Source organism: Mirounga leonina, unplaced genomic scaffold (assembly GCF_011800145.1).
Source record: "Mirounga leonina isolate KUSES-001 unplaced genomic scaffold, KU_Mleo_1.0 Mir_178, whole genome shotgun sequence".
NCBI classification, from domain to species: Eukaryota; Metazoa; Chordata; class Mammalia; order Carnivora; family Phocidae; genus Mirounga; species Mirounga leonina.
In genome coordinates this window covers 25073083-25091578 of record NW_023270464.1, presented here as the reverse complement: position 1 = coordinate 25091578, position 18496 = coordinate 25073083, and the positions used below count along the sequence as shown (strand labels likewise).

At 40.4% G+C, this 18496-nt stretch overlaps 2 protein-coding genes across 5 annotated transcripts in view; one reads left to right on the top strand and one right to left on the bottom strand.

Annotated features, from left to right (window-relative positions):
* The window catches only part of HDGFL3 (HDGF like 3), an 81544-nt gene extending 63548 nt beyond the window's left edge, over window positions 1-17996 (top strand). The window contains exon 6 of the mRNA XM_035024245.1: window positions 13232-17996. Within this exon, the coding sequence (XP_034880136.1) occupies window positions 13232-13237 (6 nt within the window). The 3' untranslated portion in view covers window positions 13238-17996. The remainder of the gene's footprint in view (window positions 1-13231) is intronic.
* The window catches only part of TM6SF1 (transmembrane 6 superfamily member 1), a 27129-nt gene continuing 23766 nt past the window's right edge, over window positions 15134-18496 (bottom strand). For all 4 annotated transcript variants that reach the window (XM_035024236.1, XM_035024240.1, XM_035024242.1 and 1 more), the window contains one exon: window positions 15134-16025. In XM_035024236.1, the coding sequence (XP_034880127.1) occupies window positions 15834-16025 (192 nt within the window). In that variant the 3' untranslated portion in view covers window positions 15134-15833. The remainder of the gene's footprint in view (window positions 16026-18496) is intronic.

Below are 18496 nucleotides of genomic sequence, written 5' to 3'. Positions count from 1 at the left end.
GCCCTCTTGAATACCCATCACCGGGCTAACCCATCCCCCGACCCCCCTCCCCTGGTCTCTTCTTTTTTAAACGGACTACAACAACTTGACAGTCTTTTAAAAAGGACGGTGTGAAATACTGAAATTATGAAATGCCATCTCAAAATTTTATAGCTGTATTTCTTTTATTATAAGACGGCACGTTCAAAGTAGGGGATTTCATACTGCGGCTTCTTTCCTAGAAGCAGTTTGTACTTTAATGTACCCAGAGGGACTTTAAACATTTAGGTATTCCAACAATACGTGAAGACTGGTATTTAAAGTACAGAAGGGGAAGACTTGTCCACTTTGAATTTTGTTAACTCTATTTTAAAGTGTAGTTGACATACAGTATTGTATGACTTTCTGGTGCACAACAGTGAGTCCGTATCTATAGACATTACTAAATGTTCACTGTGATAGTCTGGTTCCAGTCCATCATCATACAAAGTTACTCCGATATTATTGTCTCTATTCCCTATGCTGGACTTTGCATCCCTGTGACTGACTTGTATAACTGGAAGTTTGTACCTCTCAGTCCTCTTCACCTAGTTCACCCACTTCGCCCACTCCTCAACCCCTCCCTCTGGTGGTAACCAAAGTCTGTCTCCTATATCTGGGACTCTGTGTTTTGTTTTATTTTGTTTGTTTTGGTTTGGTTTTTAGATTCCCCGTACAAATGAAATCGTATGGTATTTGTCTTTCTGTTTGACTTGTTTCACTTACCATAATACCGTCTAGGTCCATTCATGTTGTCACAGATGGTGAGATCTCATTCTTTTTTACAGCTGAGTAATATTCCGTTGTACATATACACCACATCTTTATTCATTCATCTATCAATGGATGCTTGGGCTGCTTCCATATCTTGGCTGTTGTAAATAATGCAGTGAACATAGGGATGCATGTATCTCTTTAAATTGGTGTTTTCATTTTCTTCAGATAAATACCCAGAAGTGGAATTGCCACTATTTCTAACTTTTTAAGGGCCCTCCATACTATTTTCCACAGTGGCTGCACCAGTTTATAAACATTCCCACCAACAGTGCACAACGGTTTCCTTTTTTCCACATCCTTGCCAACACTTGTTACTTCTTACCTTTTTGATTCTAGCCATTCTGACAGGTCCGCAGTGATATCTCACCGTGGTTTTGATACGCATTTCCCTGATGATGAGAGGTGTTGAGCATTTTTTTCATCCGTCTTTTGGCCATCTGGATGTCTTTGATCTTAACTTTTGTTAACCTCTGTTAACTTAAAAGTGTTCGTGAAGGGCGCCTGGGTGGCTCAGTTGGTTAAGCGACTGCCTTCGGCTCAGGTCATGATCCTGGAGTCCCTGGATCGAGTCCTGCATCGGGCTCCCTGCTCGGCAGGGAGCCTGCTTCGCCCTCTGACCCTCCCCCCTCTCATGCTCTCTCTCAAATAAATAAATATAATCTTTAAAAAAAAAAAAGTGTTCGTGAAGGCACATTTTGCCCCTGGGCATTTTCTGTTAGTCTTTTCTCTATGAAGACTAATTGGATAGGGCAAATCATTTTGAAACAGTAATCCACGAAATACATTCTTCTTCTTCTTCTTTGAGATTCTGGTTTCAGCTGAGTGCTTGACTATTCTTGTCAGTACTGTTTACCTCTCAACTCCTCCTTCATGCACTTATCCAAAATTACTCCCCATTTATGATTCTGATTGTTCCCTTATCCCTCTTAGCCACTCAGCTTTACTCTGTCCTCTAAGTGTCGTTCTTCTCTTGACCTCTTTCCAGTAAAGAGTCCTCTATTGTTACCTTTGCTGGTAGTCCTCCTGGGAACCGTCCTGTTAACAGTCACCAAAGGCTTGAGTACCTGACTCGTTTGATTTTCTTTTTATCCCACCTGCTGTCTTCATGCCAGCTGGCTTCAGTGGGCATACAGCAAAACTCTCACAACTTGTCTCCCTTTATGACTCCCTTCTGTCTGCCTTTCTGTGACAGAGGAAGAGATGGTCTACACCCGTACTGCTCAGAGTGTGATCTGTGGGCAAGTAGCGTCAGTATCACCTGCAAGCTTGTTAGAGATGTAGAATTCTAGGCCTGACTCCAGGCCTTCCGAATCAGAGTCATTTTAATTAACCCCCCCCCCAGGTCACTCATATGCATATTAAAGTCTGAGAAGCATTATTCTGCACCTTTCTGTTACCAGAGTCCAGAGTATCGTCTCCTCCTCCTTCCTCCAAGGCCTCACCCAGTCAGTGGTCACCTGTCATCCTCTACCTTTATCTTCTTTTCCCTCTGCCTAGAAATAGTGTCAGGCCTCCCTTCCCCCCACATATCCCACTCTTTTCACTTTTCTCTTTATCTCTAAACTTCCTGAAAGAGTTCTCTTTCCTCCAGTGTCCATTCCCTCACCTCCGCATGCCTTCCTCCATTGCACTCTCGTTGCTTCTTTACCATTTCACAGAAACTGCTCTTGTAAAGGTCCGTGGCGATCCTCTTATTGCCAAATCCAGGGTTGTCTTTAGTCTTTATTTTACCTGTGCAGCATTTAATGCCACTATCCACCTTCTCTCCTGACTTTGCCTCCAGGTCACCAGTCTCTTCTGCTTCTGCATCCAGTTCCTTCTCAGTCTCTTTCTAGAGCTCCTTCCTCCCATCTGTCTTGGCATACTACTATTCTGAAAGCTTTCCCTGTGTCCATCTTATCCCCTCTCATGGTTTCAACTATTAATATATTACTGATGACTTCCAACTCTGTATCTCCTGCATTGTAGACCCATTTTTCTAATGGTTAATGAAACCATTTCAACTCAGATACCTTGAACACACTTGAGAAAAGAGTTGCTATTGGAAGTAAGCAACAGCTGCAGACTCGGAGTGAAGGCTAACATCTTTACTGTGCTGAATGCTGTCTGTGCATTGTCTCATTTAATCCCCACGCAACTCCCAAGACATAGGTGGCAGTGTTCTCTCCATTTTGTACCTGGGGAAACTGCGGCTGGAAAGATTGGCCCAGGGTCACATAGCTGGTAAGAGCCTGAATGTAAAGCAGGAGCCTGAGAGCCATTCATGTATTCATTCAGTCATTCTTTAAGTTGAAGTATAGTTGACACACAATGTTGTGTTAGTTTCGAGTGTACAACATAGTGATTGGACGAGTCTGTACTTACGCTGTGCTCACCACACGTGTAACCACTACCTGTCACCACACAGCACTATTACAATACCATTCACTATATTCCCTGCTGTGCCTTGTCCCGTGACTTATTCATCCCATACCTGGAAGCCTGGACCTCCCACTCCCCTTCACCCATTTTGCCCGTTCCCTGACTCCCCTCCCCTCCAGCAACCATCAGTTTGTTCTCCGTATTTATGGGTCTGATTCTGTTTAGATTCCACATATAAGTGAAATCAATGGTCTTTGTCTTTGACTTAATTCACTTAGCATAATACTCACTAGATCCATCCATGTTGTCACAGATGGCAAGATCTCATTCTTTTTATGGCTAAGTAATATTCCATTGTGTGTGTGTGTGTGTGTGTGTGTAATATCTTCTTTATCTATTCATCTATCAGGATGGACGCTGAGTTTGCTTCCACAGCTTGGCTAATATAAATAATGCAGCAGTATACACAAGAGTGCATATATCTTTTTTTTTTTTTTTTAAGATTTATTTAGTTTAGAGAGAGAGCACATGCGAGTGGTGGAGGGGGGTGCAGAAGGAGAGGGTGAGAGAGAATCTTCAAACACACTCTCCCTGCCCAGTGCAGAGCCTGCTGTGGGGCTCAATACCAGGACCCTGAGATCATGACCTGAGTCGAAATCAAGAGTTGGCTGCTTAACCTACTGAGCCACCCAGACGCCCCCATATATCTTTTTGAATTAGTGTTTTCATTTTCTTTGGGTAAATACGCAGTAGTGGAATTATTGTATCATATGGTAGTTCTACTGTTAATTTTTTGAGGAACCTCCACACTGTTTTCCACAAGGGCTGCACCAATTTACATTCCCACCAACAGTGCACGAGGGTTCCTTTTTCTCCACATTTTCGCCAACACCTGTTTTTTCTTGTCCTTTTGATATTGGCCATTCTGACCAGTCTGAGGTTATCTTATTGTGGTTTTGATTTGCATTTCCCTGATGACTAGTGATATTGAACATTTTTTCATGTTCAGGTCCTCTGCCCATTTTTTAATAGGAGTATTTGGTTTTTTTGGTTTTGAGTTGTAGGCGTTCTATATACATGTCGGATATTAACCCCTTATCACATATATCATTTGCAGATATCTTCTCCCATCCCATAGGTTGCCTTCTTATCTTAATGAGGTGTCAGTAGTTTATTTTTGCTTTTGTTTCCTTTTCCTAAGGAGACACATCTAGAAAAATGTTGCTAAACCTGATGTCCAAGATGACTGCCTGTGTTTTCTTTTAGGAGTTTTATGGTTTCAGGTCTCACATTTAGGTCTTTAATCCATTTTGAGTTTATTTTTGTGTATAGTATAAGAATGGGTCCACTTTCATTCTTTTGCATGTAGCTGTTCAGTTTTCCAGCAACATTTATTAAGACTGTCTTTTCCCCCATTGTATATTCATGCCTCCTTTGTCAAAGATTAATTGACCATGTAACTATGGGTTGATTTTTGGGCTTTCTATTCTGTTCCATTGATGTGTGTGTGTGTGTGTGTGTATCTTTTTGTGCCAGTACCATACTCTTTGATTAATGTAGCTTTGTAGTATATCTTGAAGTCTGGGATTGTGATACCTCCAGCTTTGTTCTTCTTTCTAAAGATTGCTTTGGCTATTCAGGATCTTTTATGGTTCCATACACATGTTAATATTTATTTGTTCTAGTTCTGTGAAGAATGCTTTGGTATTTGATAGGGATTGCCTTGCATCTGTGGATTGCTCCTGATAGTGTGGACATTTTGAAAATATTTGTTCTTCCAATCTGTGAGCATGGAATATCTTTCCATTGGTGTCATCTTCAATTTCTTTCATCAATGATTTATTGTTTTCAGAGTATACGTCTGTCACGAACTTGGTTAGGTTTATTCCTAGGTATTCTTTTTTATTCTTTCTGGTGTAATTATAAATGGAATTGTTTTCTAAATTTCTTTCTGCTACTTCATTATTAGTATGTAGAAACAACAGATTTCTGTATATTAATTTTGTATCTTACAACTTCACTGAATTCATTTATTCTAACAGTTTTTTTGGTGGAATCTTTAGGGTTTTCTATCTGTTATATCATGTCATCTGCAGACAGTGACCGATTTACTTCTTCCTTACCAGTTTGGATGCCTTTTTTTTCTTGTCCAATTGCTATGGCTAGGACATGAGTACTACATTGAGTAAAAATGGCGAGAATGGACATCCTTGTCTTATTCCTGATCTTAGAGGAACAGCTCTCCGTTTTTCACCATTGGGTATTAATGAGCTGTGGGTTTTTCATATATGGCCTTTATTATGTTGAGGTATATTCTCTCTAGACCCACTCTGTTGAAAGTCAGATCCTTTTATTTTTAACCCATTTTTTTTTTTAAGATTTTATTTATTTGAGACAGAAAGACAGAGCATGAGCAGGGGGAGAGTCAGAGGGAGAGGGAGAAGCAGACTCCCCACCAAGGCGGGAGCCTGACATGGGGCTTGATCCCAGGACCTGGAGATCATGACCTGAGCCGAAGGCAGACGTTTAACCACCCAGGTGCCCCTTTAACCCATTTTTAACAATATATTTGTCATATACAAAAGAATGTATATGTAATATAAATATAAAATAATAAACGTATTCTAAAGAATATCATTGACCCTACCACTCAACCCAAAAACTAAAACAGAACAATAACTTGCATCTAATTACATATTCTTCCCTTGTCCCATCTTATCACTAGTGTATTACTTTGTTTCCTTTTCAAAATTTTAGTTCGTATCTAACATACAGGTATATAATTAAATAATACATTGTTTAATTTTGCTCATTTTTGAGCTTTTTAAACAGCAGTGACATTCACTTACTAGTTTGCTTCCAGGAGTCCCTCACATGGTTGTGCACAGAGTAGCTTGTTAACTCTCCACTGCTATGTAAGACTCAGCCTTATGAATACACCACACTTGACTCAGTCTCCTCTGGATGGGCATGGTGGTTGTTTCCAGCTTTTTGCAATTATGAACTGCATTGCTGTGAACATCCTCCTATTCACCTCTCTGTGCACATATGCAAGAGGTTCTTTAGGGTATGTACACGAGAACTGGCCATGCCAGCTCATGAGCTCATGGTTTCTAACTTCATAAGAGAATGCTGAAGGACATCCCTAAGTATCTGGGCCAGTTCACACTCCCACCGTCAGCGTACGGGTTTCCTGTGACTGATGTGTCATTGTCAGACTTTTTGCCTGTAATCATGAGTGTAAATTACAGTCTTAATTGCATTTCTTTGATTAATAGTGAGGCTGAGCTTCTTTTCACATGTTTATCTACTACCCATGTTTCTTCTGGGCATCTTCTTGATTTTGTATTTTTGCCCGTTCTCCTATTGGATTATTTTTGGTTACTGATTTATAGGACTCCTTTACACATTCTGGATTCTAACTACTATGGTTGGTCATGTGCATTGTACATATCTTCTCCACATTTGTAGCTTGTCTGATTTTTTTATACCTTTTGGTGAACAGACTTTCTCTATTGTAATCAAATGTCTCAGACTTTTCTTATGGTTAGCATTTTTTTTATTATGTTATGTTAATCACCATACATTACATCATTAGTTTTTGATGTAGTGTTCCATGATTCATTATTTGCATATAACACCCAGTGCTCCATGCAGAACGTGCCCTCTTTAATACCCATCACCAGGCTAACCCATCCTCCCACCCTATGGTTAGCATTCTTCTGTCTTGTTTAAGAAACCTATCCCTTTCCCAAGATCGGAAAGATACTCTCCTGCATTTCCTTTTAAATTTGTAAAGTTTTGTTTTTAACATTTAATCCATCTGGAATTGATTTTGGGGTATAATATGTGGTAGGATCCTGTTGCCTTTTTACCCACAGCGTAACCATGGGAACGAGCACCATTTATTAAATTGTCCCTCTTTTCCTCTCTGACCTGCAGTGTCATCTGTCACAGCCATGGCTCGCTCTCTGGGTTTTCTGTTAATGTTCCTTTGGTCAGTACCATACTTTTATTAGTTACAGCAGCATATAATGAGTCCCGATGCCTCGTAGGGCTAGTAGACAAATCTTAAACTTCTTTTCAGATACTTAATCGCCATGGTCCAAGATAGAAAGTCAAGAGGGGCTTTTTTTCTTGATGGGAGAATTTACAGCCCATGTGCTGGTAAGAATGATTCACATGAGGGATGATCACAAAATGATAATGTAGGAAAGAATTGCCAAAGCAGTGCTCTTCAGAAGACAAGGAGGCTTAATATCCAGGGCACATCTGGAAGGGTTCCCTTGGTTCACCCGCTGAAGTGGGAGGGAAGGCAGGTAAGTGGGTAGTTAGGGTGAGAGCTTGCAAAAGTTCTCATCTGATTGCCTCTGTTTTCTTAGGAAGCAAGGTCAGCATTTGAGAGTGATAATGGGAAGAAGTGTTGGAAGTTTAGAGAGAGAGGAAATGGGGCAAAGTAGTCACTTAGAAGAAGAGAAGAGTGAGTAGACTTGGGAAATGAAGTGGGATGCCAGGCAGCAGTGAGGGCTCACTTGTGGTCAGTGGTCGTGATTTAAAGTGAGAACGCTTGTCGGGATGGGTATGTGACCCTCTCCGGGCGTATTCAACTGTGCAACTACAGAAAGTCCGGGAATTGAATGTAACTGGAAGTGGGGTTTGCCCAGAGTACAGGGAAGGGGGATAGAGGCAGGAAATGGATTTGGTGCAAGGAAGGGAGCAGTTACAGTGATGGATCATTGAACCCAAAATATGTTTGGAAGGAGGGAAAAAAAGGCATGAGGAAAGGAGTGGGTCAGAGGATTTTTAGTATCAAAGAATTATTGGAGGTGGCATCCTAGCTAAAGAGAGATAGCTGGAGACAAGTGGTGATGGCAGAGTGGGACGTTTCATCAGATCATGGAAGAGTTGTGGTGGTTGCTGCTGTCCCGCAGGTGGTGCGGGTACTTGAGTGGGACATTTCACTGGGTGAGCACCGTCTGTGGCACAGTTCCCCTGATGCCTGCCCGTAAAATATCAGACAGCCCCCAAGTTATGACAGCCAAAAATGCTTCCATAACTTTGCCCCCAAAACAGTGACTTAAAACCATGTTTGCAAATGCACTTGTCCCCCCTTATCTGCAGGAGATACAGTCCCAGACCCCCCAGTAGATGCCTGAAACTGTGGGTAGTACGAACCCCATATATACTCTGTTTTCACCGGTACGTACGCACCTGTGATACAGCTTAAGGTGTAAGTTAGGCACCGTAAGAGGTTAACAGCAACAGCTCATAATAAAATAGAACAACTGTAACAGTATTCTGTAACAGAAGTTAAGTGAAAGTGACCTCTCTCAAAATACCTCAGTGTGCTGTGATTGATGAAGGGCAATGACAGAATGCCTATGAAGTGAGGGGAATGATGAAGCCCCTGTGACGTAGGCTACTGTCGACCTTCCGATGGAGGAAAGTCAGAAGGAAGATCGTCTGCTTCCTGATCACAGTTGACCAAAGAAAGTGAAACCGCAGATCTGTGGGGGATTCCTGTACTCCCAGGGGTTGAGAAACACTTGCCTAAGAACTAGCCATGGGGGGTGAGTGACTGAGGTAGGGTGGAGGACAAGATCTCTGGAGGAGAGAAAATCAAGGCACTGAGAGGTCAGAGTTTTGGAACGACAGCCTACATGGAGAGATTTCCCAATGGTTATGATACTGAATGACAGTGTAACCCAGGGGGTCTGGAGGTGACTGCAGGCAAGAGGGGTGGAAGTTCACAGTACTGAGGTTCAAAGCTGGGAGGATTGGGTGGTCGGGCGAGAGCACAGAAGAGAGGAGGAACAGCTTAGAAACAGTGGTGACGATCAGGAAGGACACCTTCCCCACCTCTGGGCCGGTCATATAAGAGCCGTGGCAGAGAAAAGAGCTACCACGTGAAGGCTGCAGGAGAAGCAACAGCACAATCCCCAGGGAGAACCAGGTTTCCGTTAGAACAAATTAGGGGGCAGAATACCCGAGAAATGCAAGTTGGGAATATGGGAGATTTGCTAGTGGCTGACTGATTTCCAATGGGCCTAGTGGAGGAGATCAAGGAATCTGGGTGGGCGCAGGAGAGTTTAAGAGATGAGGTCAAAAACTAACATGGACAGAGCTGACTGGGGATGAGAGTCTAGGAAGTGACAGGTGCTCAGGAGCCCATCTGTGGTAACTGCAATAAGTAAAAGGCCATGAGGATAAGAGGTTTGATAGTCTCGAGGCAGATGGTGTTGAGGTTATAAGTATTGGTGAAGGAAGGAGAGAAGAGGTTCTTACGAGGAACCCACCGAGTTCTGGGGTCCCCTTTACTTCCAGAGGCTCTCAACAACATCTTCACTCCTGACAGTTCGAAGCATGAAGCAGAAAAGGGCAGGCTCCAGAACACTTGGAGCTTCCCTTCTTGATTCATGGGGCTGTGAAGCAGAGGTTACTAATCTTTATGACAGGAATACTGTGCACTGATTGGCTTGGGCCTGCCGTATCATTTACTGCCATGTAACAAATTACCTCCAGACACAGTGGCTTAAAATTCATTTATCATCTGGCATTTCCCATGGATCAGGTGAAACTTGTTGAGTCCTCCATCTCTGGGTCTCTCCAAAGCTGCAGTTAAGGTGTTAGCAGGGGCTCAAATCATTTTGAGGCTCAGCTGGGGGTTGGTCCTCTTCCAAGCTCACTCAGTAGTTGTTGGCAGGATTTAGTTCCTCACTAACTTTGGCCAGAGGCCCCCTAGGTTCCTTGACATGTGAGCCTCTCCCTAAGGCAGCTCCATCATGGCGGCTAGTTTCATCGGCAACGGAGAGCATGCTAGCAAGACCAAAGCCAGTCCTTCGTAATCTAATCTCTGATTCCCATCACTTTTTCCTCATCCTGTTCATTAGAAGCAAGTCAAAAGGTCCAGCCCACACTCAAGGGGAGAGGGCATTACACCAGGCTGTGAATACCAGGAGGCAGGGATCACTGGAGACGTGTCAGAGAGTTGCCCATCCCTGAACCAACCGCTGATAACAGATCAAAACTGGCTTGGGCCAGCCAGCTTCTGCCCACCCCTGGATCTGGAGTCAAGTCCCCACACCACAAGGCCGCACGTAATAGCAGGGAGGAGCAGAGGCCGCTGGGTTCGCTGTAACTGCTAAGCAGCGTCCACGCTTTTATTCTTCCGACGCGGACCTATTTTCTTTCTGTAGTATGGGGATACATCCTTACGTCTCCCCATTGCCCTCAAGATCAAGTCCAGACTCCTTACTTCAGCATGCAGTGGCCTTTGTACTCTGACCCCAGTTTATCTGTCCAGCCTTACTTCTAACCATGTAGTCTCTTATCTTCTAAGACAGTGGTTCATCAAACTTTTTGGTCTCAGCACCCCTTTAATACTCTTATAAGTTATTGAGGGCCCCAAAGAGCTTTTGTTACACTATGGGTATTTATTTAATTAGGAATAAAAACTAATTTTAAGATATTTATTAATTTGTTGTAAAATAGTACTCATTACTTAATATAAATAACACATTTTTATGAAAACTGCCTTTTTCAGGAAGTGCTTTGAGAAAAATGACATTGCTTTACTTTTTTTTTTTTAAGTTTTTATTTAATTTTTTTTAGCAACCTCTACTGTACCCAGCACGGGACTCGAGCTCACACACTACTGAAAGCCAGCCAGGCGCCCCATAATGTTTTGCATTTAAAAAATTTCTTTAATGTCTGGCTTAATAGAAGACATCAGGGCTCTCATACCTGCTTCTGTATTTAGTCTCTGGCGATATGTTGTTTGGTTGAGGTGTATGAAGAAAATGTGGCCTCACATAGATATGTGGTTGGAAAGTGGAGATACAAGTATTTTAATAGTTTCTTCAGATTGTTGCGAATGTTCTTCTTTGGTACTACACCAGCTCTGTGTAAGTGGTGCTTTCTTAAAGGTTAGTTGCAATGTGCAATCTGAACTTTCTGGATTCTGGTAATAAAGTCCATTGGACTGTTGAATCGCTTTTACCCATTTGAAAAATAGTGGTTCCCTGAGTTATTTGGGTCTTCCAAATATTTCATTATAAAGTATTTTTAATCACATTTTTAAAATATCAGGTATATCGTGTCAGAAAAATCCTTATTGGGAAGTCTTGATCATGGAGGATTAAGTTTTCCAGAATTCTAAGTTTCACTTAAAAGCTCAAACTTCGTCGTTGGCAACAAACTGCCAGTTGTCTTCCTTGATGTAATAGGTTCACTTCACTTACTTTTGAGAAAGCGTCTGATAACCATAGTTTATCTGTCGTCATTTTGTCAAGGGACAGTGGTGCTCCACGAAAAGATCCTATGACTTTTGTGTTCTGGGTATCGTTCAGCTTGCGTCCACCCACAGCCTCTTCGTGTGTCTCGCATTCACGTGCCTCAGGGGAATCTGATTGCATTAGTCAGCCATTACCTGACCCGAGGGCGGCCTGGCACAGAGCATGGCCACCAGCACAGAAGGAACCACTGCTGGCCGCTTACTTGGAGGAGACTTCCAGGCTAGTAAATACTCCGAGCACCATGTCCAGGATATATAGCATTATGAATTAGCAAGGTAGTTTTTGATGCAGAGATGCAAATAGAGTGATGATGGTATGACAATTTGAAAAAATGGATTTATAATTCGCTTTTTATAAGCACCCATTTGACAATACCTTGCTGAAAGACCCAAAAAAAACCCATGTCCTTAAAGTTGTGGTCACATTCTAGTACCACCTTTACTTTGTTTGGAGCATTAATTCTATTCCGAGGCTGCTGTGGGACCATCTGTCCCAAAAATGTTCTTCAATACAGTTTGAGTAGTTGTTACTGTGAATGTTCTACCAATGTAAACACAGATTTTATTGCCTTTCACATTGATATTAATAAAAAGACGTTATTAAATAAATTTGTTAACAATTTTTCGTTGCTTTAAATGGGTGTCTTCCTCCTTCACAAGGGAGGAAAATCCCCCAAGGTCTGTGAGTATAATCATATGTAGTATTTTTATGTGTTAATAAATAATTAAGAGTCACTAGTTACTGCATTTTGCAGGTTCACAGATTTTAAATGTGATTTTTATTATTTCTTTTTAATTGACTTTCTTATTCTGGTAGGAAAAGAACAGGCTGTGAGAGAAATTTTCTGTATTTCTGCCATCTTGAGGTTTAGTAACTTTTCCTATTTGAAGTCCTGGAATTATTTATGTATGGTATACTGTACACTATAGATTTGGACCATGTATGTGAGCGCTCCTGAGCTCACAAGCAAGTTCATTCAGTTAGCAAAGGGAAGAATGGAAGCAAGCTGTTTTAGGAAAAAATATTGGGGCCTGAGTTCCCTCTTTCATTCATCCCTTGAGAGCATTAGGGGGTCGGGAGAGTAATGTATTTGGGTTAATGACGAAAAAAACAAAAACAGCATCCCTCTGAGGAAATGTAACCTGATACAATTTAAAGTAGGACCCAGACGGAAACGGAGTTCTTTTCGGATATGGAAATACTTGGTCACACGGCTGCCATCTAAATTTTCAAAGAAATCTAGACTTCCTTTCTTTTCGTACATCTTGATTTTGTTAAATCTCGTATTTCTTTGAGCCATATGTCCCAAGTAATTAAGTTATAAATATTATACAGAGAAAAAAAGTATACAGAATAATTTGCACACATTCCAGATGCTTTTTAAATTTGAAGCAACTTGCCTTTCTTTCTGACAGCACAGTCCTCACAGAGATGGGTTATTTCGGTTTCTCCAGCGACTTTTCCCAGCAATACACATTGTCCTGAGCTGTATGAATGCACACTGCTGCACTCTGTCCCTGCCAGACAGCAGACAGAGTTCGTTGTTTTGTTCCCTGTTTTTGAACGGGGCACTAAAGATGCCCTAGCACCTCCTTTAGCTTTCTGAACTGATACGTATCAGGCAAAGCCTCACGGGCTGTTCTTGCTGAGTATTGTTAATGCTGCAGTACAGATTAAAATCTCAGAAACCCCCACTTATTATGTACTTCATAGGTATGGATAGCTTTTATTGTTAATATCCTGAATCATCTAAAGGCTTGTTTTCTTTCTTTTTTTTACAGACCTAACTACCATAATGAATGCTGCATATTAAGAGAAACCACAAGAAGGTTATACATTTGGTTGTCTAATAATCTTGGATTTGATATGAACCAACACATACTCCTTGTTGTCATTGACAGAACCCCAGTTTGTATGTACATTATTCACATTCCTCTCTGTTGTGTTTGGGGGAAAAAAAGACATTTTAGCCTTTTTTAAGGTTATTGATTTAATTCCATGTTATTTGGTTGCATGAAGTTGCCCTTAACCACTAAGGATTATCAAGATTTTTGCACAGACTTATCATGTCTAGGATCCTTTTATCAAGGCAGTTACATTCCTCATTCTCCTGCCTTTACTCCACTATCACCAGACACCCCATTAAATATAAATTAGCATTTTTAAAAAATGACCACTCAACATAATGCTTAAGGGATTTCCTCTCTGTGACAGAACCCAGGAACCAGTTCCTAAACACACAACGTTGGCATATTGAAGATGAAATTAAAATTGTCCTTCAGTTTTGAGGCCATGTGTAAAGTTTAATCATATTGTAAAATATCTATTCCGTATTAGAAATAGCTAGTCGACAGCTTATACTTCTCAAAACTCATATTGTTACGTACACAAACTCAGTTTTTATATGTGAAGTTAGTGAGTCTTTTGTGTTATTCCAAAATAAAGGCAATGATTTATTTTTTCCCCAATGCCAATACAATTTGAGCTAATCACTCAAGGTGGATAATTTACATTTTAAAGCTGGAATCAGCAGTAGCCCTATGGGAAATCAGACAAAGCATTGACTTTTAAATGAACCATTGTTTTCTTTTGGAACTAGAATTAGAATAGTTGATATTCATCCACAAACCATTATTATGTGTACATTATTGTTGCTATTGTGATAATAGAGAATTTTATTTATTTTTATGCCAGCTTATATTGTGAGAACACATTTAGTCAGTTTGAGTTTTATCAATCCTGTTATGCTTGTCCTTGGAACATCTTTCGCGTATTCGAGGTTTGTAGTTGAAAAATTTACTGTAAAAAAAAAAAAATCAAAAACAAAAAAATGTATTGTTTTTACAGAATAAATTTATTGGAATGTGTACTGGGAGTAAGATTTGAGGTTGTAAACAACAAAGTTAGTGTAATTTGGCTTCATCTATGTAATGTGAGGTATTAATGTAATTCATATATTAAAGCAAAAATTGTTAACAGCAAGTTGACAATAGAATCAAGTGCAGGTGAGGGTTTTCTTTTTCTTTCTTTCTTTTTTTTTTTTAAACACTGCCTGGGTTTTAGGTGTTTTGTAAACATGGGGGAGGGAAAGGAATGGCTACACCATTGCTTGCACATCTCAGATAAAACTTACCAGCTCAGTGGACCCTAAATTCGCACACTTTACATTATCCATGCATTGGTTTCAACTCCCATTTTCTTTTTGTTTTCTTATTTTGGTGAAGAGCTAATAAATAACATGGAGAGAAAATGTGAGACGTTCTAAAAGCCCAGGGCCATTGAGGATGGTGCTCAGCACGGTGCTGGTTATGGCAGCTGAGCATAGGAAAGCACCGTCTGCTTACCCCTCTAGGGCACTAAGAGGGCGGCTTAACAAATACTAATTTTTCTCTATACTCACAATTCCAAATATGAAAAGTTCATTAAAAGATAGTAGGGATGCCACTCCAGTTCTTTTTCCTTGAAAAGTACTTTTTAATTTTGAGTGTTTTAGTTCAATCTTAAATTAATGAAATTTAATTAATTCATCAAAAGTCCTCTTCATTGCTCACACTAAAACATAAGGAGAATGTAGATGACATTTTGAATTGGAACATGTAACTGACAGATTTTTAAAATAAAAATCCTAAAGACTACAAAACTGTTTCTGAAAAAAATTACAAAATGTTTCAAATTTAATAAGATTTGTTTTCATAAAAGGCCAAAAAAAATTTATTAAAAATATACACAGAAATACAATAGAAATATTTCCAGTCACCAATAAAACAAGTATTCATTAAGGGTAATGATAAAGTTATCGATCCCTCCTTAGCTATTTAGACTCACAAAAAAATTTTATTAAAAGCAATTTTTAAAACAGCAGTAAATAATATACTTTCCTTGGGAAAACATATTTCAAGTAACATTTTAAAATATTGTGATGATTTGCTTTTTATATTGAGGTTAATAATGACACATATGTATCTTATATGCCAAAAGTATCTCTCCAGTATGTATTTGCTGTTTTGAATTTTTTAATATGCATAGGCCATATTCACTTTTGAATAGTTGATTTTCATGCTCACTATTGTAGGAGCTAAGTTGTAATTGTTTACAGTTATATTTAATATGTGCAAACAGAATATTGAAATAGAAGGTCAAGCTTATTCACAAATAATTTTGAATATATTTCTTTAAACAAACTGTTTCTCAACTTCACTTTTCCTTCAAAAAAAGAAAATTTACCCACACAAAACCATATGAGAGCTCACACATAGAGTGCAGAGCAAGAATTTACATATTCTTAAGTATTCCTGTATGGGAAGGGAGTGAAATGGGACAAAATATCAGTACCAGGATAACAAAAGTCTGTAATCTAGAGAGGAAGAACATGAAATAATATCTTTATTCAACTTTTTCATCTGCCTTTGTTTTTATAAAAAACTCTGGTTTGTAGATACAACGATAGGCCAAGAGCTGAGGAAGAACTCCATATGCTATGTTTAATGCTAGAAAAAGGGTTTTCGCTTCTTCGGGGACTCTGTAGACATAAGCAGTTCTAGCATGAAGAGAAGCACCGATGTGAGAAAACTGAGCCTGTTGCATTTAAAAAAAAGGGGGGAGGTAAGCATGAGTTCTGTGTTCAGTTGGATTCACAATGTGTTCTGGATGACTCATTCAGACCATGTTTCCTGTGCCCTCAAACAATCCATAATCTTCAGGATTTCACTGAATTTAGGGCCAGTCTTAACATAACTGTTCAAATAACGTAAACCTTCCTTAGTGTGGCTTTATCATCCATCCAGTGCCCCTTACCAAACATTAGTGCTCAATTTAAAAGAAAAATTGAATAAAATCTCAGGTTTTTTTCCCTTCTGATTTGCATTCTGGAGATCTATACAGGCACTCGTTGTGGCTTATTACTAAATGTGTTCCAATAAAAATGAAGAAAGTACAGAGTTTAGAAAGTGAAAATATTTTTAATACAGCTATTTAAAGAGAAGCACTGAGGACCTCAGCTTCATTCATCAGTCTTTTTTACCTATTCCTTGCAACAAAAGCTCAAAGCCCTTCATTATATATTTTCTGTTTAGTTCTTCATGTATTTGTTTTTTATGCAACTTTAAAAATACTTAAGGGTTGTTTTGTAAGTAAGGTTGTTACCAGCTTGGGTGGGGGTAGGACTGTGGTTGCTCTTTATAAAATGGTAAATGTACATGTAGGCAACCTTTTCAAATCAAATTCTAATTTATTTAGAAGTACAGCTTGTCAGCATAACCTGAGGCTAGAGCTTCCCATTTGTACTTATATACTTGTTCATAACGTACATTCAGAATGTATCTTTTTTGATACTTTTTCATAAGCACAGGGGAAAACTGTATTAGAAAAGGCTTCTGTGTGAGGATTTCCTCAGGATTCTCGTATTGTTACAAAATGCAACCCTGGAGTCTGGAAATCTAAGCTATATGTGAATAAAGGATTGGAAATCTAAATACAACAAGTGATGAATTATTAGTTCATCAGGATCAAAGTGAAGAGAGAAGATACTATAACCTAAAGAAGTCACAGAATAAGAATGAAAAACTAAATAATTTGCTTATTTAAATACGTATAAGTTCTTACACTTCCTTCTTTATGAAATCAGTTTATTCTGCTAAGTGGTTAACAGATAAAAGTGTTCCTTAGCACTTGACTTTACCAAGAGAAGAAAAGGACAAGCTTTCATTGGCAGCATGTGTATGGCTCTGTATCAGTGACAGGTACTTTAACAGGCTACATTTTTACAAAGTACTGATACATTCTAGGGACCTCACAGTACAGTTTTGCTACTCTCTGGAGATAAGAAATTAGTGTGGCGTGTTACCAAGGACCAACACAGAAACTGTCCACCTCTATCTGCACTGTGATCCCTGAGGCTCCGTGAGGGCTCTGCCCTCAAGCACATGTCCCCCAGGCAGAGGCCCAGAGGGCACCCCGCAGGTGGTAAGCATTCCATCTCCGGGCGCTGAAGACAAACGGCCTTGTGGGTAAAGGGTACTGGAGGGGCTACTCCGAGGAGCCGCTCTTGGGTAGTTCTAGGAGCACTGATCAGGAGCTTGGCCCCTGTTGCCGTTTTTCCCTCGGGCTTCTTTTGAGTAACACTGTTTTTCTGAATAGTATAACCAAACTTCTGGACTAGAGGCCAGATATGAACCTCCATCTCCAGAAATGTGTGTTCGGTGTCTCTGTCTTTATAGACACTTGTACACATGACAAAAATCACCAGGTTTGGGCAAGTGCCAACCGTACTTTGAGAGATTAATATGAGCAATCATGCCTACTTGCATAGGAAACCTGCATAAAAAGTCAGTGATTCCGTAGGCTCTTTTCCTGCACTCCCCAGTGCAGTTAATACCTCATTTTCAAAAAACAGCAAAATCATGGCAACATTACAAAATGATCATGTCCTTAGATTAGATTGTAAGCCCACCGGGCAGGTACTGTGTCTTATGTTTTGTGTGGCGCCTCTCGCATTGTTAGAGCTCAATAAACATTAAACAACAATGGTCTTGTGACTGTCAAAGTACAGAAAGGTTCTACAAAGCATTTCTCTATACCTATTTCGGCAGGCCTGCCTTCTCCAGAATTACCTACTTATGTTTCTAATGCAAAGAGGTGTCCGCAGGTGAGAGAAGCCTGAGGCCAGTGTTCTGCGGTTTCTGGCAGTGGGTGCACTCTAACAGGTGTCTTTACGGTGGCCACACCTCCCGCTGAGTCAGCACCCAACCACTGCTTCCTCCCCAGGCTTCGGAAAAACCCCGTCTCGCTGAGAACGGTTCCCTCCCCCAGCACACGAGGCCTGCCGATGGCAGGACCGAGAGCTCAGCCTGGCCCCTGGGCTGGCATCCGGGGGCTCCGGGCTCAGTGCCGCTGAGCTGTCACCCAGGATCATAGGTACGACTTGTGGAGCCCAGAAACTTCTGCCAAGTTCAGTGATCTGACGTTGGGAGCCCCTAATCCTCTTTCTTGCCCTTCTAAATCAGCTTCCACCTCAAGTAAATTTACAAGATATGCTTTGATTTTTTTTT